Source organism: Oncorhynchus clarkii, chromosome 18 (assembly GCF_045791955.1).
Source record: "Oncorhynchus clarkii lewisi isolate Uvic-CL-2024 chromosome 18, UVic_Ocla_1.0, whole genome shotgun sequence".
Taxonomy (NCBI): Eukaryota; Metazoa; Chordata; class Actinopteri; order Salmoniformes; family Salmonidae; genus Oncorhynchus; species Oncorhynchus clarkii.
In genome coordinates this window covers 19,871,168-19,892,672 of record NC_092164.1, presented here as the reverse complement: position 1 = coordinate 19,892,672, position 21,505 = coordinate 19,871,168, and the positions used below count along the sequence as shown (strand labels likewise).

Genomic DNA, 21,505 nt, shown 5'->3' with positions numbered 1-21,505 from the left:
TAGGTGTGCAAATGTCTCGAGCTTTCAGTCCTGAGTCTTCCTCTGACTCAGGCAATGAGACCAACTCCTCAGAGATGACCGAGACCATGGAGCAGGCCGCCGCCCACAAACTCTTCCACGAGAACCACAGGCGCCTCCTTATCGCCACCTCCGAAGGCTACCAGCCTTTGACGGAGGAAAAGACAGACTTCCCCATCTCGCCCAGAGTGGCCACCCAAAAGAAAGCCCACAGCCCCTCCCACCATCGAGACGGCGGGCCGCCGTCGTCCACCACGCTCCCTAAACAGACCCTCCATCCAGATGGCATAGAGCTGGATCCAGAAACCACTGATTCTCTGACTAACCTCTCCTCCGGCTTCAGCAAGCGACCCAACTCCGTGGTTGTTGGAGGGAAAGGGCTAAAAAAGTTGGCCGACACCAACGGGAAGTTCAACACGTTCAGTACCAGAGACGGCCACAGGGGGAGCCAGCTGGATGTGGAGCGTACCTCGTTCTGCGAGAGGCTGCAGAGAAGGCTGCCTCTTCCTCTACCAGAGAATTCCATCTCCATCATGGCGGAGAACCTGGCGGTGAACAGCCTGCCAAGGAGTCACCGCAGGCTGCCGCGCCCCCCTCCCCCACACCCTGAACGGACAGAGCCTGAGGAGGAACCAGGGGAGGCTGCAGTGGGGGACACTGGGGCGATGGGCGGCCAGCAGGAAGAGTACCTGGGGGGAGCGGCAGGTCCCTTCCCCTCCTCCCCTACCAAGAAGCCCCGGGACCCCCCCGGTGGACAGGGAGATGCCCCAGGGGAGCAGCGGCAGCAAGTGAGGCAAGGGGTTGCCCGGCTGTGTGAGTACCACCTAGCCAAACGGATCTCGTCCCTTCAGAGCGAGGCTCACAACTCCCTGCAGGGCTCCCAGTGCTCATCACTGGACGCGGGCTGCAGCACGGGGAGCAGCGCCTGTGGCACCCCAACGGATTCGCCCCTCTGTGCCCCCGACGGCAACCACCACCCGCTCTCCGAATCTTCCACGTCCCTCAGGGTTTTCACCTATGAGGACAAGGCTCCCCATGGCACCCCGGGCCAGATCCCTGTGGGCAGGGACCTCCACCCCCAAGCAGACCCCACACTCCTGCGGAAGATGCTGCCCAACATACAACCTCCTGGGTCAGACACCAGCAGAGAGGGTTCCCTCCGGTCGGCCAAGATGAAAGAAACCACAGGTAGTATCGCTAAAAGGAGTAACCTTCAAAATGATCTGCATGCCAAGACAGCCTGTGTAAGGGGTGCTAACCTCAAGGAGGGGAACGAGTCCTATAGGCAGCTCATTAACTACCTGACAGTGAGCCAGATGCACCAGGGAGGCAGGTTGCATAGTGCAGGCCTGGGAGGGGGAGTCAGGAAGGACACTAGGAGATATATTACCAGTAATCCCCAACTGATAGAGATGGTTAGGAGTAAAGGGAACACCATTCACCGCTATCCCTGCATGCCCCCCTCGTCCTCGTCACCCTTCCTCAGCCCGAGTCTAGTGAACCCCAATGCAGTCACCTCACGGGTTGACAAAGGCCCCCGGCCCTATCACTCCGCCACCCTGCCCGCTAAGTTGAAGAGCAATCCTGACTTGCATGCTCAGAGACCCGCTGACAGTGTTGAAGTAAGGCCCAGTGGCACAGAGAGGAGGAGCTCCTTTTCGGGCCTCGAGAGTGAGTTAGAGAGGGCCGCCATCGACCCTGAGGTCGAGCGGTTCCTGTCCCTGAGGGACAACATCCATGGAGGGGGTGGGGGTGGGGGCATGGTCCACAGGCCCCCCTCCAGGGCGCGGAGTGTGATGTCCCAAAGCGGTGCCAGCATCTGTGGCACAGAGGACTGGCTCAGATCTGACTGCAGGACAAAGCATGCCATCCGACAGACTCCTAACGATTATCTCTGTTTTTCTACTGCCCCTAGTGTAGCTCGCACAGAGCAGCTGGGGACGTCACTGGGAGCGGAAGCAGGAGATCACCCATCAGCTTTCACTAAGCAGGCCAGAGCCTGTGCCACGGCTCCGCCCCCACCTCCTCCACCACCTCCTCCACCTCCCCTACCAGCCAACATGAGCACCCACAACTCCACTGTGCCAAAGCAGTCCACCGTCACATACAGACAAAACCACATCCAGTCAGTCACAGCCAGCCTCCACCACCAGTGCGAGCCCAATATGAACAGCCTCCAGAGGGGCAGGGACTCCAGTATGAACAGCCTCCACTTGGGCAGGGAACCCAGCACCAACAGCCTGCAGCGGGACAGGGAGCCCAGCATCAACAGCCTCCACTTGGGCAGGGAGCCCAGCATAAACAGCCTCCACCTGGGCAGAGAGCTCAGCACCAACAGCCTGCAGCGGGACAGGGAGCCCAGCACCAACAGCCTCCACCTGGGCAGGGAGCCCAGCATCAATAGCCTGCAGCGGGGCAGGGAGCTCAGACGGAGCACCAGTAATGTAACGGCGGGCTCCGGGAGTGTGGAGGTGCTCTTCGACAAAGGCAGAACCAAGTGCCAGCAAGGACCAGTTGACCCCAAACTACAGAGGAGACCCACGAGGAAGAGGCTGTCGAAGAGCTACTCGCAGGGCTCAGTAGCGTCCACGTGCGGGTCGGCTGGGGGCAGAGACAGCCGGAGGGCCTCAGTGATGTTCCCCCTGCAGAAGGACGCCAAGCACATGAAGGGCTCGCAGAAGATGGACTCGAGCAGCCCCTGGAGGTGCCACGGTCCCTTCAGCTACTGCTTTTTCAAGAGGAAGAGCCAGGCAGAGGAGGATGAAGTAGAGGGGGGTGAGATGGGCGAGAGGGGCGAGAGTTCCAGGCGCTGCCATGGCAGGGAAATGGAGGAAGCAGCGTCTATCTACGGCCTGGCCACCGACGCAGCAGGCGACCAGCTCTACAGCGAGGTCCTGACCAACATGAGCTTCAGCGACCGGCTGTCGCGCATTAACACGCTCAAAGACCGCATGTACGTCTTCCCCGTTGGCTTCTCGGATGTACGCCGCGACGCCAGCGAGCTCATCGCCCTAGTGCGCTCAAGCGTAGGCAGGGGGGACCGCAGCGGCCAGGTGCCACAGATCACAGCCGACCTGTCCCAATACAAGCAGCTGCTGTCCATCGAGTCTAAAGAGCTGGGGCGGGCATGTCGCAGGATGGCCCAGGCCCACGGCAGCCCAGAGGAGATGCTGCTGGCCATCACCTGCAGTTTCCAGGTGCTGTGCTGCCTGTCTGAGGCCTGCATGTGCCTGGTGAGGGGCCTGAGGGCATCAGCTGCCCAACAGCAGAGGGAGGTGGTGGCCAAGGTGGACGAGCTGGTCATGAACTACATCTGCCTGCTGCGCGCAGCCGAGGCGGCGTCCATCGGAGCGCCCAGCGACCACAGCGTCAATGCCCTGGTCCGCCACTCCAGCACCATGTCAGCCATCGCCAACGCACTCACCCGCTCCCTCAAAACGCTGCTTAGCAAGTAGTGGGACGTCCAGCCGACAGCAACGTCTTTTAGTGTTATGTACATTATACAAAGCCATACAAGACCCGGCCTTTGTAATAAGAACTGATGTTATTATAGACACCCTACTTCTTGTGTACAATTTATTGTCCATGTATATAATGTACATACAGTACATATGATACACTATATAAATATATAAATTGCTATAGACATTTTGAGAGGTCATTGGGAAGACATGTACTCTTTAATGTGATATTGATGATGCAGTTCTAGGTTGCAGTGTGGAGAGAGAGGATTGACGTACAGCACTGAACTTGCACTGCATTTAATACTCCTTATTTCTAAATTATTTTGACATGTTTTTTTTTTTTTTAAACAAATACAGAGGGCATAAAACTATACTGAAAAGACATCAAATAAGTAGACAAGTATCTTATTAAAGAGCTTTTAAGTCGATCGGTGTGTAATGTTTCATCATTTTTTTACAGCCTTTCATTGTATGTGTTTTAATATGACCCTCTCTGGACTAAATGGTGTCCTTCAACATGTATGTATCAGACTGCATTTTATTTCTCTGACCATAAACGTAAAAATCCACTCAATATTTTTTTTCAGCTTCTCTGACCCATTAAAATGTTTTACATATCCGAGGGTCATGGTGTGTCTTCACTTGCTATTTCATTTGCTCCACTAATATCTTGTAGAAGAACTCCAGTAAAATAAATGATTCACTTGTGCACCGCCTCATTTTTCTACACCCTAGGCCTAGTTGCTTTCTCTATCTACAAAAAAAATAAATGATAATGCCATTTTGAACATGTTTCATTCTGAATTACGTCTTATTCATTTGGATATAAAACAATCTATTCATTTCAAATTAACAGGCCCTTCTTTCCTAGCGTGATGCTTCTCATGTGAGCATAGTAAGAGGGAGTGTATCACCAAGGCGTTGACAAAGGTTTCTGTGTGTGGATAAAAGAGGCACTTGAGGTATCATCTGACTACAATCTCAGAGTTAAATCAAGTTAAAACACACAGATCGAAAAGCCTTAAAGGGGGGGGCTGTGAGGACATTTTGAAAGACCAAAATCTGTAAGGGACCATTCCTTTCAGACTCTCTAGCCAGTGTGCTTTTCAACCAACACGTGTAACTATTATGCCTTGATCCCACCAAAAGTGTCATCATTTGGATATGTGTGCAACAAAAGTTCAACACTCACCTTCTGCTACCATTTCTGTTAAGCCGTCTACGCATACAGTTTGACACAGAACGCACTGCAAATGCCTCTGCAACGCAAAGCTGCAAGGCAAACGCAGCGTTACTTGGAATTGAATGTACTTCTGGTGTACCAAAATGCAATGACGCTGTCGGTCTGATTGAGGCGTCAGTCAAGTCATAGTAGGCCTGATGTATATGTGGCAGGACAAGCAAATACATGATTATTTTTTAATGCCCAGTGCAGACAAAACAATTGTTTCCCCCGCTTTTATATATATTTCCACAGTATGAGGTTAGAATAATACTGTGAAATTGTGAAAATTATGATAATGTCATTTTAGTGTAAAAACTGTTTGAAAAAACCGCCTGAAATGTCAGCCTGTTTTGGTGGGATGGAGTTTTGGTCTTCCAAATAGCATGGGACCATAACGTCAGATGCCAACCGCAGAAAAAAGCCACCTAAGAAGAAAGGCATCGATTTTGTCCAATGAGGAAGGGGATGGCAGCCGCAGAGAAATACTTGGGTTTGTAAGGTTGCAGGGGGTGTTGAGTAGGATTAGATAGGGTAAATAGTGGAATAGGGTGGTGTTTCTTTATAATTTTATTAAGGGCTAATAGTTGGTAGGATATTTTTTTCCTTTTCCCCGACTGTATAATACTGTATCACAAATAATTTTATGTAGGTACGCCGTGAATAGCCTCATACTCCGGTACAATAGGTGGCAGTGCATGCACCTTAAATCGGATGCGAGCCGCCAAAACAATCCCAAATAAGAAGAAGAAGAAGAATTAGGAAGCGGCATTTCCGCTCTACCATGCAAACACGATTCTCACTTCCTTTTCAGTTTTAGGTCTCCTCTCGTGCTGATCTGCTATGCGTGGGCTACAACGATAATAAGTTAACTTGTTAGCTAACTTGCCCCTCGAGGGATAATTGTTGCATCCAAAATCTCCTACTCGCATAACCAAATTGCACAGACATATTTAGGACATGCCGAACATCGTGCTTTTCAGCGGGAGCTCCCACCAAGACCTGTCACAAAAAGTGGCTGATCGCCTCGGACTGGAATTGGGGAAAGTGATAACGAAGAAATTCTCCAACCAAGAAACATGGTAGGTTTATTTTTTACTCATTTCTCGTCTGTCTTTAGATAGGTGCATGATTAGCTAATTTACCAGCTGCGTTAGCTGAGCTAGCTCGCAGGCGCTGGACGTTAACTTACTGCAGCCTGGGTCATGCATGCACATGTGCGCAAGAGTAGTAAGTTTGCCAGCTATGCGAACGTCACTGAATAACACTAGCTTGCTGACGTTATTACATCAATCACTAAATTGGCTAGTTAGTTATATCTAGTTATGTAATCACATGGTCGCGCATGCTGGTGTTCATTGTTGAGTCGTAACTTTGAAAGATACATGCTAGTTAGTTTGCGAAAATACTCACGTGACTTGATAATAGCCAACAGTTCGTGTAAACAGAACCAACTACTGCAGCAACAGAGAACAAGGCCACGTTCAGTATGCAAACGTCTTGAAATGTTGCAGTTACATAATGTAATGAAAATGAGTGATACCTGTGCAGGTAGCCTAGTGGGTGAGAGGGTTGGGCCAGCAACCAAAAAGCCGGCTGTTTGAATCCCCTAACCGACTAAGTGAAAAATCGGTCGATGTGCCCTAATTGTACCTTCAGAGAGCCTCTGCTAAAATTATTTTTTTTTTTATCCGTTTTTTTTTATCCGAATTGTTCCTATAATTGTTTGCCCTACTGCCACCCCTGGTTCCTTCCCTGCCCACATTGTCATGCACTTCATCCTAATTGCACCTGTAAATTGCTCTGTATATGAACCTCTGCTAAAATGATTCAAAAATAAAATATATGTTTTTCATTTATACATTTTCCTTATCTGATTTATTCCTATAATTGTTTGCCCTGCTGCCACCCTCAGTTCCATTTTAGCCTAAATGATGTCACGCCCTTAATCTAGGTTCATTTCCAGCCAGTAAGCAAACTGACCTAATTGTTCAGTAGAGATGGTAACTACATAAACCTGCGCTGGTGTATGTAGACGTTACAATACTTGCAATATGATGCAATGGGTGTGAGTGAGTTCACTGCACTGCCCCATGAACCAAGGTGAGCTAAGGTCTCCTATTGATTTAGCCTAGCTACATTACTTTGTCCCCTATGTGCAATAGTGGGTTTTTGTCAGCTATATTTATACAATAATCTGTTTTAGCATTTTGTGGATACTTTTGGAGAAAGATTGGTCTGATAGTGGGACACCTATTAAATAAGATCTTATTGTGGGATGTCCTCCTTGCAAGGACAAAGTATTAATAAGTATTAAGATCATTGCCAAGGATAGTTTTATACTCAGCTGGCCCCTCCCTGGATTTTGTGTTAAATGCTCTACACCAAAGCTTTCTCTGCCTCTTACCTTGTTCTGAACTCCTCCAAAACAAAGGTCATATGGTTTGGTAGGAAGACTGCCCCTCTCCCAACCGGTGTGATTACTGCCTCTGGGGGTTTTGGGAGTACTTGGGAGTAAGGCTAGACGGTACATTGTCCTTCACTCAGCACATAGCAAAGCTTAGGTTAAATCTGGACATGGTTTCCTTTATTGTAATCGCCCCTCTTTCCCCCAGCTGCCAAACTAACCCTGATTCAGATAACCGTCCTACCTGTGCTAGATTACGGAGATGTGATTTTATAGATCGGCAGGTAAGGGTGTTCTCGAGCGGCTTGATATTCTTTACCATTCGACCATCCGATTTGCCACCAATGCTCCTCATAGGACACATCGCTGCACTCTGTACTCTTCTGTAAACTGGTCATATCTGTATACTCGTCGCATGACCCATTGGTTGATGCTTATTTATCAAACCCTCTTAGGCCTCACTCCCCCCTATCTGAGATATCTACTGCAGCCCTCATCCTCCACATACAACACCTGTTCTGCCAATCATATTCTGTTGAAGGTCCCCCAAGCGCACACATCCCTGGGTTGCTCGTCTTTTCAGCTCGCTGCAGCTAGCAACTGGAACAAGCTGCAACAAACACTCAAACTGGACAGTTCTATCTCTTCATTCAAAGACTCAATCATGGACACTCTTACTGACAGTTGTGACTGCTTCGTGTGATGTATTGTTGTCTCTACCTTGCCCTTGGTGCTGTTGTCTGTGCCCAATGTTTGTACCATGTTTTGTGTTGATACCATGTTGTGTTGCTACAATGCTGTGTTGTCATGGGTCTGTCTATGTTGTGGTGTCTCTTGTCGTGTTGTCATATATTTTTATTTTTCATCCCAGCCCCCGCAGGAGGCCGTCGTTGTAAATAAGAATTTGTTCTTGACGGACTTGCCTAGTTAAATAAATAAAAAGTATAAAACACACCGAGAATCTCACTGCCTATAGGTACTTAACACAGTGGGAGGCCGTTCCTTCTCTTGCAAGAACAAAAACAGAACCTGTAACTACGAACCTACTCATTCTACTTGTAGAATTGCAACGCTCATCAATGGCCCTCAATTTGACTTTGAGCTAATCAGAGAGCACAAACCCTCGCGTGGGGAGCTAACAAAAAATATTTTAAAAAATAAGGGCATTTTCTCCGCACATCCATGGATGAGCCAGTCGCACTTCATATTAGAGGTTGACCGATTATGATTTTTCAATAGCGATACCGATTATTGGAGACCAAAAAAAGGCAATAACCATTTTATATAATGTATATATATATTTTTGTAATAATGACCATTACAACAATACTGAATGATCACTTTTTTATTTTAACGTAATATAATACATACATACATCTATTTAGTCTCAAATAAATAATGAAACATGTTCAATTTGGTTTAAATAATGCAAAAACAGTGTTGGAGAAGAAAGTAAAAGTGCAATATGTGCCATGTAAAGAATAGCTAACGTTTAAGTTCCTTGCTCAGAACATGAGAACATATGAAAGCTGGTGGTTCCTTTTTAACATGAGTCTTCAATATTCCCAGTAAGAAGTTTTAGGTTGTTGTTTATTATAGGAATTACAGGACTATTTCTCTCTATACCGTTTATTTCATATACCTTTGACTATTGGATGTTCTTATAAGCTCTTTAGTATTGCCAGTGTAACAGTATAGCAACACAACGACAACAGCCACCATCGAAGCAGCGTTACCCATGCAGAGCAAGGGGAACAACTACTAGAAGGCTCAGAGTGAGTGATGTTTGAAACGCAATTAGCGCACGCTAACTAGCTAGCCATTTCACTTCGTTTACACCAGCCTCATCTCGGGAGTTGATAGGCTTGAAGTCATAAACAGCGCAATGCTTGACGCACAATGAAGAGCTGCTGGCAAAACGCACGAAAGTGCTGTTTGAATGAATGTTTACACGCCTGCTTCTGCCTACCACCGCTCAGTCAGATACTTAGATGCTTGTATGCTCAGATTATATGCAACGCAGGACAAGCTAGATAATATCTAGTAATATCATCAACCATGTGTAGTTAACTAGTGATTATGATTGTTATTTATAAGATAAGTTTAATGCTAGTTAGCAATTTACCTTGGCTTACTGCAAGGCAGTTAACCCACCGTTCCTTATTTTCACATTTCATTATTTACTTGAGGCTAAATTGATTTTATTGATGTATTACATTTAAGTTAAAATAAGTGTTCATTCAGTATTGTTGTAATTGTCATTATTACAAATGAATAAATAAGAATTGGCCGATTTTAATCGGCTTTTTTGGTTCTCCAATAATCAGTATCGGCATTGAAAAATCGTAATCGGTCAACCTCTAGTTCTTAACTAACCGTTTATGTTTGGGGGGAGGTCAGGAACAGATTTTTTAACTGGTTATCTTATTGTTTCATCAAACAGTGCGCTTAAAGCATCAGACAAGCTCAGTGCATACTGTTGATTTTATTAACTTAAGGTGTGCCTTTATATGGGAAAAATACACGTTTTAAAAACCAATCGATTGGTCGAAAGAACACTCTCGGTCGATCACTTTTTTTTTTTAATACTCTGCGACAGTCCTAGTCTGTACAGTAGCGGTGGGTCTCGTGTCTCCTCACGTCTTGCTTACGCTCTCCCCTTAGAACACAGATTCCCTCGTGCCTCCTCTTCTGGGTGGTTCAGATGGGTAGACCAGCTGTTGCGTTAATTGCCTCTCTTGGTCAGATGTGAGCACATGACTGCAGCGGAGGTAGGGAAGGGGGGTTGGTCTGTCTGGAATGTTTCAGACGTTTCTTTTTTTTTAACTTGTTTTGATGCCTGAAACTTGTGGAGAAGTGTGTGTGTGTGTGTGTGTGTGTGTGTACACTGATTCCCGGAAGTCTGCTTTTCCACACGCTCTTTCAAATGAGAGTTCTCATGTGAGGCTAGTTAGTCAACGTTAAGCTTGTTCCGGTCACTCCAATTTACTGTACCAGACCTCCATCAGTCCTCCGCTTTTGGTGTGCAGTTATGATACTGTGTTGTTGGAAAGTGATTCTTGGTGCAGTATCTTTCATGAGTGAGTAGCAGTTGCTCTTTTTTCTAAGCATACCTTGTAGGGGGAGGGGAGATGGCCTAGTTGATAAAGGGCCTTGGTGAGAAGATTATGATCAGCCTTCTCCGTCAGGGTTTAGGAGCAATAGGCGTAGAGCGAGGAGGGAGGAATGATCTTCTCTACCTCAGTGTGGAGGTGAGTGTGGGGTTCCGTGGTGATGGTAAGAATTATGATCCTCATCCTTTCCTTAACATGCCACTAAATAATAATCCCGCTTCTCTTGGTCAGCGTGGAGATCGGGGAGAGCGTGCGCGGCGAGGACGTCTACATTGTGCAGAGCGGCTGCGGCGAGATCAACGACAACCTGATGGAGCTGCTGATCATGATCAACGCGTGCAAGATCGCCTCGTCGTCCCGAGTCACCGCCGTCATCCCCTGCTTCCCCTACGCCCGGCAGGATAAAAAAGACAAGGTAAGCTTACCTTCCGGGCTGCTCCTAGGCACAAATAAGTCACGACTATGATTCACTGTGTGGTGTTCAGTATGTAGTGCAAAACGTAGCATATTTACAGTACCAGTCAAAAGTTTGGACACACCTACTCATTCAAGGGTTTTTATTTGTACTATTTTCTGTATTGTAGAATAATAGTGAAGACATCAAAACTATGAAATAACACATGGAATCATGTTGTAACCAAAAAGTGTTAAACAAATCAAAATATATTTGAGATTCTTCAAGGTAGCAACCAGCTTCATGAGGTAGTCACCTGCAATTAATTTCAATTAACAGGTGTGCCTTGGTAAAAGTTAAATGGTGGAATTGATTTCCTTCCTCCGTTGTGTTGTGACAAGGTAGGGGTGGTATACAGGCGATAGCTCTATTTGGTAAAAGACCAAGTCCATATTATGGCAAGAACAGCTCGAATAAGCAAAGAGAAACGGCAGTCCATCATTACTTTAAGACATGAAGGTCAGTCAATCCGGAAAATGTCCAACTTCTAAAGTTTCTTCAAGTGCAGTTGAAAAACCATCAAGCACTATGATGAAACTGGCTCTCATGAGGACTGAATAAATGCTTCACCGAGTTCAAGTAACAGACACATCTCAACATCAACTGTTCAGAGGAGACTGCGTGAATCAGGCCTTCTTGGTCGAATTACTGCAAAGAAACCACTACTAAGAAGAGACTTGCTTGGACCAAGAAACACAAGCAATGGATATTAGACCCGTGGAAATCTGCCCTAATTTTACATTTTTGGTTCCAACCACTGTGTTTTTGTGAGACCCAGAGTAGGTGAACGGATGATCTCTGCATGTATTGTTCCCACCGCGAAGCATGGAGGTGGTGTAGGGGTGCTTTGCTGGTGACACTGATTTAGAATTCAAGGATTCACACTTAACCAGCATGGCTACCACAGCATTCTGCAGCAATATGCCATCCCATCTTGTTTACGCTTAGAGGGACTATAATTTGTTTTTCAACAGGACAGTGACCCAACACACCTCCAGGCTGTGTAAGGGCTATTTGACCAAGGAGAGTAATGGAGTGCTGCATCAGATGTCCTGGCCTCCACAAACACCCGATCTCCACAATCACCCGACCTCAACCCAGTTGAGATGGTTTAGGATAAGTTGGACCACAGAGTGAAGGAAAAGCTGACAACAAGTGCTCAGCATATGTGGGAGCTCCTTCAAGACTGTTGGAAAAGCATTCCAGGTGAAGCTGGTTGAGACGGCTAAGAGTGTACAAAGCTGTCATCAAGGCAAAGGGTAGCTACTTTGAGATTCTTCAAATGTGAATGTCATCCAATAACTTCTGTGTTACTACACAAAAACCATATGAGAAATACAGCATCTACCAAATATAGCTGTAGGTTTGAATCAGAGCATGGTTCATCACCCGACAACAATTAGGCCTAATTCTCGTTAACAGTTCGTGCTAATGTTACTTAACTGAAAGTTGACGTCAGGCATTCCAAGAGGGGAGAAAGGGTTCACAGACCACCGCTTATCTGGTAAATGATTGTCACACACTGTTCCAGTTAATAAAGTAACAACAGTTTCCTCATGTAGCAAGCCAGTTGTTCTGAGGCCAATCCAACATTCCACCGTTTCTCACTCTTTCTCTCTCCATCAACCCAAAGACAGTGTATCAAGCACCAGTTACTATCATGAGACCCTAAGCATGAGATCTCTTAACGTTTTGGAGCATATTTAACCTTTATTTAACAAGGCAAATCAGTCTAGAGCAAATTCTTATTTACAATGACGGTCTACTCCGGCCAAACCCAGACGAGGCTGGGCCAATTGTGCACCGCCCTATGGGACTCCCAATCACAGGCCGGATGTGATACAGCCTGGATTCGAACCAGGTACTAGTAAGGCACTGAGATGCAGTGCCTTAGACCGCTGCGCCACTCTGGAGCTCTGTTATGTTTTCTAACATGAAGGTGTAACATGCCAGACCCCAAAGGCCCCTCTATCGTAGTGGCATACTGTAGCCCAGTGTCTCCCTGCTCTGGTACTCCAGTGTACCCCCAACAGCACACATTTTTGTTGTAGCCCCGGGCTGACTTAACTGATTCAAGGTCATGTCTAGCAGGGATCCTGCTAATGTCAGTGACGTCATAACTTGTATATTCGAGGTCACGTTGGAGAATTTTTGCAATTTAGCTAGCCCTTTTCCTAACCTTACTTCAATGTTCCTAACCTGCTTTGAAAAGTCACTTCTGCATCCCATCTAGAAACCCTGATTCAACTCATTGAGGGCTTGATGATTAGTTGCATCAGGTGTGCATGTCTGGGCCTACAACAAAAATGCGTGCTGTAGGGGTTACTGGAGGACACGTTGGGAAATACATCTGTAGCCTATACAAACACTCTGAACTACAAGTTCTAGAACAGGACATAACAGATTTCTGACAGAGGGTTTACTTACGTTTGTAAATCAAAGTTCAATACAAGAAGGATTTAGACGGAGTATGTTTGATTATACCAAATGATGGATGTTTAATACCACATGTTGGCCTATCACTGTTGTCTTTCCCTGAGGCATGTTAAATCCATTCATGGCACTGTGGAATGTGACCTAGTACAAAATTGAAACAAGTTGAAACAAGCATCTTGCCAGAGTTGAACTTGTGTGTGTAAATAAAGTAACCTGGGAGTTGTGATTTGTCCCCTGAAACCAGAATCTCTACGGTCACCTTGTGCTGCTATTTGGCTACAGAAGGCTTGTGTGTGCATTAACCGCAGAAGACTAAGATGTCTGTGTTGAACACGCGACAACCTGTAGCCAACAAGGATTGTGTTCCTTGTGGAGGAGCAGAGGATTTAGACTTCACTAGTTATTTAAGTCCAGGGCATTTTACTGTAGTACTACAATTGTTGCCACGCTGAATAATTAAATTGTGTGCTTCATTTGAAAGAACCTGTAACTCCCTCTGTCCCAGAGTCGCGCTCCTATCTCAGCCAAGCTGGTGGCCAACATGCTGTCTGTAGCCGGCGCCGACCACATCATCACAATGGACCTCCACGCCTCGCAGATCCAGGTAGGCAGCATCCAACACGTCACATCAATGCAATTGCAGGGTGCAGTTTCCCCTGTCGATTTAAATTAAGTTATATTGAATTGAAACGACTAGTAGTAGTTGCTCAATTTTAGTTTCATTCCAAGTTATGGCAGTGAAGTCTGAAGTTGTCGCTATGTTTTTGCTCAATATTGGGCTAATCGGAGAGGCTGTATATTATTATGTTAAAGGGGAAATGTTTGAAACTTTTTCTGGTCTCTCTCTGTAGGGATTCTTCGACATCGCCGTGGACAACCTGTATGCAGAGCCCGCGGTCCTCCAGTGGATCCGGGAGAACATTCCAGAGTGGAAGAACAGCTGCATTGTGTCCCCTGACGCTGGAGGAGCCAAACGGTAATAACCAATTCAATGTGGCAGGGTCACATGAACCAGGTACGGCTGGTCCTGAGGTCTTCAACAATGTGGAAAAGCTATGGGGAAAGTCAGAAATGTTTGGACCTGTTCATCTCTCCCTTGTTTAACCTTTCATTGGGGTTTGTTTGTACTTGTCCATCTTCGAGATGAGTAATGCTCGACTTCTGGAGGTCATGCGAATGAGATGCTATTTTCAGCTGAGCGCTGACGTGCATATCTCATATTTCTCATATTTCTTTGTTTTAAATTCCTGAATCCAGAGTGACCTCCATAGCTGACCGTCTGAATGTGGAGTTTGCCCTCATCCACAAGGAGAGGAAGAAGGCCAACGAGGTGGACCGCATGGTCCTGGTCGGAGACGTGAAGGACCGCGTGGCCATCCTGGTCGACGACATGGCCGACACCTGCGGCACCATCTGCAAAGCTGCTGAGAAGTGAGCGACCACACGTGTGTGTGTGTGTACACTCACACAGCTCCTAATAGCCCCAAAGTTATTCTACCATGGCCTTGATCTAGTTTATTTGTGTTTGGCTTGTGGTGTCAATACAAGTCAGTATTTATAGATGGTTGCTTTGTAGTCTCATCTGTTGAGCATCCGTCGATCTCAAATCACCGTATTGGTTATAGATCTGATCCACTGTATCAAACCTAATGAGATAGATTATGTAGAGGGTGAGGAGTGATGTGGAGACTCAAAATCCACTCAGGTGTTTTTTCTGCATCAGAATGGGGGCTTGCTCAAATGTAGAAGCCCTCCTGTTTGCTGCAGTTACAAAACGTTTTTAAAGCAAGTTTTCTGCTATTTGTATTTTACTGTTTGCAAAGGGGAAAAACCTGGAAGTCATTATCGTTTGTTCCAGTTTCAACCATGGCTCCCATTTCATTGTCTCTCTGAAACTCTTCAACATTTCACTCTTCTATTTGATGCTTGTGCATATATCATTTTTCTACTTTGTTCATATGCGTTGTTTTATCTGACTTTCAAACACAGTTTCCATATTACTGTCACATTGTTTTTTTTATATTACACCACTCATATCTCTCTCTAGATTGATTGATGCCGGTGCGATCAAGGTCTATGCTATCCTCACGCACGGCATATTTTCCGGTCCGGCCATCACGCGCATCAACGATGCTCCCTTCGAGGCCGTGGTGGTCACCAACACCATCCCCCAGGAGGAGAAGATGAAGTCGTGCCCAAAGATACAGGTACCCACTGTCCAGATGGGCGCACTTCCTGTTTACTCACACGTCCTGGTACCTTTTAGCCAATGAGGTTTGAGGAATCCCTTTGTTGATACATGCAGCATTTTGCCTCTCCCATGTCTCGAAACTGTAGCTTGCTGCTGTTAGAGCTAACCATTCCAACCAGATTTGATCGGCTGCCCTATAGGTTACCTGACCTGAGGCACTGGTTGATGGCGGTCTGCTATAGAGATGTATCTATTATGTTGTATTTCTATGGTCTCCACCAGATCATAGATATAGCCATGATCCTGGCCGAGGCGATCAGGAGAACCCACAACGGCGAGTCGGTGTCCTACCTCTTCAGCCACGTTCCCTTGTAAAGGATGGCCACGAGCAGAGGCCACAGCAGCCATTTCCTCTCCTCATGGTCCAATCAGCTCGCACCTTCAATGACCCCCGCCCTCCCTGAAGTCCTTAAACCCTGACGGTTTGGGCCAATTACATGTGACCGATTCCTGAAGGTCACGCCCACTTTCCCAGCTCCGTTGTTCCGTGTGGAGACCCAAGAAAGAGTATCACCTCCTCTGAGACCAGCAAGTTTATATTTATGCGTATTACCATGTTAAGATTTCCTTACTGTGTTTGTTTCAATATCATGCTTTGCCAGCCTTGCCACCCAAGGGATCTGGCTGTCGTTTTAACCGAAGGTCCATTGCCTAACGATGTTCCTGTTTGTTGTACCTCATTTTCCTTCCATTTCACTATAAATGAAAGCATTCCATTGTGTGATGTCACTTCTTGAGTCATCTGACTGTTCTAACCTGCTCTGTGGAGAATCTGCAGCGCTGCTGGTTTTAGAGGCACCTTTGTTTCATCAATACACACCGATTACGAAATACCAGGGTCCTATTCACTAGACTCAAAACAGTAGCAAATGGGGAGGGGGCTATCTGTACAATAAGAAATGCCTGTCTTCATTTTCTGTTGCAGGATTTTTTGCTACGGTGTGTGCTAATCAATGCCACCTAGGGTTGTTTAGTCATCAACAGCTGATTTGTTTTTGATTGCTTTATTTCTTTAACCAGCAACATTTTGGTTAGTGTGGGACTTTTTTCTCTCAAAAAAAATCTAGAGTTGAGGCTGTATTTGTTCAACCAGTAAATAGATTCCTACATAATGTTTAAGCATCTAGCATTGTCTTCTTAACGTCCCAATATTGTATCATGGAATTCAATTCAGATATGAGAGAGACCGTTTGGAAGCATTTCCACAATTTCTGGCATTCTAGTTTCAAACATTATTTCGTTAGTGCCACGTAACAAGGCCAAATCTGATTTGCCATTTTAGTTTCCTTCATTTAGTATGCCCCTGGTGGTGCACTCCCTCTTGTGACGGACTGTTGTCATTGCAGGGCCTCATGCTCACTTTCGTATTTCTGATTTACCATCTTGAAATTTCTCATTTACTAAAACTCCAACACCACTACTAATCTCCTGCTGCCCAGTTTTTCAACAGTTATCTTTTCAGATTTCGGCAATCGGATAGGATGAAATTAATAGAACGGGTATCCAAATTCAAGTCAATGATACACCCGCTGTATTTATGTAAAGTTAACCCGATCCGATTGCCGAAATCCGATCCGATAACTTGGAACAACTGGGGACAGTACCTCTGTATATCAAGTTTATCCATTTCTCAAAGAGTGATTGGTCGAACAACCCACACCCATAAGGTCATGAAGTATAAAAATTCTACTTTCCTCATGTCTTGAAATATATATTTTTTTTTTCAAGTATTAGTTGAGGAAAAAGTTATAATGTATGAGTAACTCCTCTGCGTTAATTTTATCCTGTTGTACGGTGAGTGTGCGCCAAAGGCAGTCTTCAGAACGAATTAGCGGATGGGTTGAAAGCTGCTGGCGGACAGGCAGCCACACGTTTTTTTTTTTTTTTTTTTACACCACCAGGGTTTTCATTGACAATAAAAACTTTGACAATGACATGACATAATGCTGACTCTTTTCTTTGACCTTTGGTTACTGAGGATCCTCAGATGAATTGTTATAGACAGTACACTGTTATTTTCCCTATGGGGGGGGTTGTGTGATCCCATTGGAAGATGTGAGTAATTAGGTGGCCATTTGAGGAGCATGTGTTGCTACTCATTGCACCATCATCTTATTGCAGTGCCATGTGAGAGCAAGGACCTTGGTTGAATTAATTTTTGTCGATTGCAGGTCTTTAGAAAGGCAAGTTCAGCAAACTGGGCATGCAACACTACTGCCCAACCACCATCTAGGATCAGGTCCTCCTTGACCATGTAATCGTATTAATTGTGATCTAGAAGGCTAAACTGGTACTAGATCAGCACTCCTAGTCTAAGACGCTTTGCCCTGGACTCCCATCCAAGGACCAACCAGAACTAATATCCTTGTTTAGGCTCAGACTGAGACAACTGCCAACAAGGGGGATGCTTGTTGGTGTGGCTGATGGCTACAGCCATATATAGTATGTGTGTGTGTGTGTGTATGTATATGTGTGTGTATATATATATATATCCTGACGGTGGGGGGTTGCCTTATTACTACTGCCTTGTCACGTTCTGTATGGGGAGTTGGCAACAGTTTCTCAGACATGAGGACTGTCATTTTTGATTCCTTAGTGATGGATAGTGGCTGATGAAAAGATCCATAGCTGGCGTCCACGTGCTTATTAGGTATTTAATCTGAACCAGGCCAAACTATCACGTAACCATAACAACATACTTCACAAAGGATCATCAGGTGAAAACAAGATAAGTGCTATTAGATCGTTGCTATAACTAACAATAGATACAATTTGCCAGTGGGAATAATCATATGCGTTTGTTCATATAGACCATATCGAACAGAGTTAATAGAAGGGACATGTTTTTTTTTCTCTTTTAGAAATCAAAGGGTGTAAGAAAGTCACATGATAATGGTGATAAATACAGTATGTAATACCTCCATTTTCCGACAGGTGGCGTCTTGTGCATACTTCTCTCTGTGGTGCCTGAAACTCGGTGAATAAAGTGATTAAAAACACATCTGTGAAATTTTGGACACGTATCACGTCTCCATAATTTGTTCAAATTCCCGCCGTTGAAAAATGAGGTTCAAATGTTGTAATTTTAATTCTGTAATTCTAATTTTAATATAGCATGTATTTAATTTCCAAATCGCTCCTGGATGGAAGCTGTGTGATGACGTCAGAGCCATTTGCATATTGCTCAGTATATCTCCTATGCTTGCGCAAAGGCGGGACACACTGCTGCAACGCGAAGCCTGGAGAAGTACAATTAGTCAATCAGTCCCAACTTTGGTAAGCACTGATATTCATATTAACTTCATGGTATTGGTCATATAAAAGTAGGATGCCTGATATCTGCTGAAATGCTGCCAGAATAGTGTAACTAACCTGAATTTATCCTTGCGAGAACATTCTAACCTGTACCATGCCAAGGACAAAAGGTGCGACTAGAAAGATGTTTGGATGGGTGCAACCTTTTTTTTTTGTTGAAAGAAACATCTAACTAGTAAAATAGAAACGACTGGATATGTGTTCTATTTGAGGTTCGTTGTGTAACACTAGCCATATCAGTCTATATCCTTTGTTCAGATTGTTTGTGGTGGCGATAGGCTACAGTCAATTGTCTAAGTCATGCGTAATAACATTTGAAATGTGCCTTTAGATAGATAGTATGTTGACACGTATAGTCATGAATGGGCCTATTTGAGGGAGTCGCGGTACAATTTGGGAGCCTATCTTCGAAGGTAAAGCGGATCTGGGCGGTGGTTCTCCAGATTGCGCTGCCCAAGGGAGAGGCGAGTCTTAGACCAAACATGTGGAATTGACGTCTGATCAGCGTTGTAGACAAATATTTTTTAAATGCATATAATATGCAGTATCTTTATACTTTAACCGTTGATTTGAACGCATAGTTGGTTATGTGTGGCCAACCGCTTTTTCTCTTTTCGGCGTTCTCAACATGGGAACGCGTATTGTTATGTAAATGTTCATTTTGGGGAATATTAGGCGCCATTCATTGTGGGGTGCGGTTTTGTGCCCCTGTGTGTGACATGGTCCCTGAATTGGGTAACGGGATGTGAGGCAAATTGCACCAGGCTCTGCTTGAGGCGAACAAAAGAATTGCAGGCGCACTACTTGCACGTTTTGTCACGTCCCTAGTTGCGCACTTGAGGAAAATATATTGTGGCTGCAGTACTGTCTGCGCATATGTTTAATTAAAACAATGCTTCTCGTTTTGACAGATTATTCGCAATCATGTCTGACAAGCCAAATCTCGAGGAGGTCGCCAGCTTCGACAAGACCAAGCTGAAAAAGACCGAGACGCAGGAGAAGAATCCGCTGCCGACTAAAGAAAGTAAGGATACAGACATTTATGCAATAGTCTGACATTATGATATGACACATGAATACTATATAAAAAAATAAAAAAAAATCTTAATAGACCGATCCCACTGGGCACACACTGGTTGAATCAACGTTGATTCCACGTTATTTCGATGAAATTGTTGAACCAATGTCTGCCCAGTGGGATGCATCATAAGAAGGCTACTGTAGGCCTACGGGTACTCCTATAGAATATAATCCTACCTTTTCAATATTAACATTGTGTGTCTAAACTACGCTACAGTAGACATGATAGGCCTAGGGTAAGTGAAAGACCATTTATGCCTCAAGGGTGTTGCCAGTGAGATTCTCATCACTGTTTTTTTTGTCTCTGTCTCTCTCTCTCTCTCTGTTCCCAGCCATTGAACAGGAGAAGCAGGCGTCGTCGTGAAGACCATCCCTCCGTCATGCACTGTACACCCCCTCCTCCTGCATTGCCTTCTTTTCACTCACTTCTTTTTAGCTGTATAACTTGTCAAGAGAAAACCGACCAACAACATAAAGCTGCACTGCGATGGATGACCATCCATGTCCAGGAGCTGACCCCGCCCCTCCTACCACCTCCACCAATAGAGGAGCAGGCCCTCGCCTAGCCAGGCCAGGAATGAGGAAGTACTACCAACCAACCAGGGGCGGTACGGTGAACAGTACCAAAGTTGTCGGGTGTGGTGTCCAAACATCAACACGGGGTAGAGAGGGCTACAGGATGTGGGCGTGGCCTTGGATCTAGGAAGTTGCGTCTCTCGTTCGACATCCAATTTCCTGTGTGGCCTCTTGTCGACCTGGTAACACACGCCCCAACGGTCTCCGGCTTTTTATATTTTAGTTTCGGAAAAATGCAAAACCTTTTTTTTGTTTTTACACTGGTAATATGATTAACATACCCATCGGTTAATACAAGTTTTCTGTCAGATATTTTTTTTATCGAACCAAGGATGAAAAAACATAATCCATCTAGTCTTGGGAGATACTCGCGTGGACTTTATTTCCGTTGATGTTTTTAAAACGTTTATTGTACGGTGACCTTTTTTATCGATGTGATTTGGGATAAGCTTTTTGTGTTGCACCCTGTCTCTGAATTGTTTAATATTGTAAGGAAAAAAGATCATTACTGGAAATTAATTCCATGTGTTCTGCAGTCGATCAAATTATTTGGAGTTTTCTAAATTCCCAGCAGTCATGTTAATCTACCACATACCATTACCAATAATGGAAACAGTGAAATGTTGTAATAAAAAAACAATTTGTTTCTATGAAGTGAATTGCGACATGCTTTCTTTATCCATGCATTTTTTTTTAACTTAGTGGACCACCCACGTTCCTTATGTGTCAACTAAGGCCAAATCTCTGGTCTGCCGACTAACCCACATTTCGTGCTCTACACAACCCAAGGGCGATGACCCTTGAACCTGCAATGCTATGAGGCTGTTTGCACTGGGAAAATCCACTCAAGAACCACAATATTTTGATTGATGTATTTTACAAATTTAACTAGACAAGTCGGTTGACAACAAATGGTTAATTACAATGACAGCCTATTAGGGAGCAGGTTAACAGCCCTGTTCAGGGGGCAGAACAACACATTTTTACTTTTGACAGCTCGGGGATTCGATCCAACAACCTTTCGGTTACTGGCCAATGCTTTAACTACTAGGTTACCTGCTGCCCCAATATCTTTGGGTATTTTACTCATTAGTCCACTGTTGATACAGTCCCAACATTTGTATCATGTCAGCAGTCAAGTTTTCAAAATGAATCAACGTGATGTGGCA

At 45.1% G+C, this 21,505-nt stretch overlaps 2 protein-coding genes and 1 long non-coding RNA gene across 3 annotated transcripts in view; all 3 read left to right on the top strand.

Annotated features, from left to right (window-relative positions):
* LOC139372270 (FERM and PDZ domain-containing protein 4-like) overlaps positions 1-4,088 on the top strand; it is a 39,583-nt gene extending 35,495 nt beyond the window's left edge. Inside the window, 1 exon segment of the mRNA XM_071112027.1 lies at positions 4-4,088. Within this exon segment, the coding sequence (XP_070968128.1) occupies positions 4-3,473 (3,470 nt within the window). The 3' untranslated portion in view covers positions 3,474-4,088.
* A 1,353-nt stretch (positions 4,089-5,441) lies between these two features.
* LOC139373177 (ribose-phosphate pyrophosphokinase 2-like) lies at positions 5,442-18,386 on the top strand. Its single transcript, XM_071113348.1, has 7 exons — positions 5,442-5,786; positions 10,456-10,639; positions 13,620-13,718; positions 13,966-14,090; positions 14,372-14,545; positions 15,162-15,321; positions 15,588-18,386. Exons 1-7 carry the CDS (start codon positions 5,665-5,667, stop codon positions 15,678-15,680), a joined length of 957 nt encoding a protein of 318 aa, XP_070969449.1. The 5' UTR covers positions 5,442-5,664; the 3' UTR covers positions 15,681-18,386.
* A 191-nt stretch (positions 18,387-18,577) lies between these two features.
* On the top strand, positions 18,578-20,218 carry LOC139373178 (uncharacterized). The gene is made up of 3 exons (XR_011627540.1): positions 18,578-18,641; positions 19,592-19,704; positions 20,093-20,218. It is a non-coding gene; the product is annotated as an uncharacterized lncRNA (long non-coding RNA).
* Positions 20,219-21,505: the final 1,287 nt, after the last annotated feature.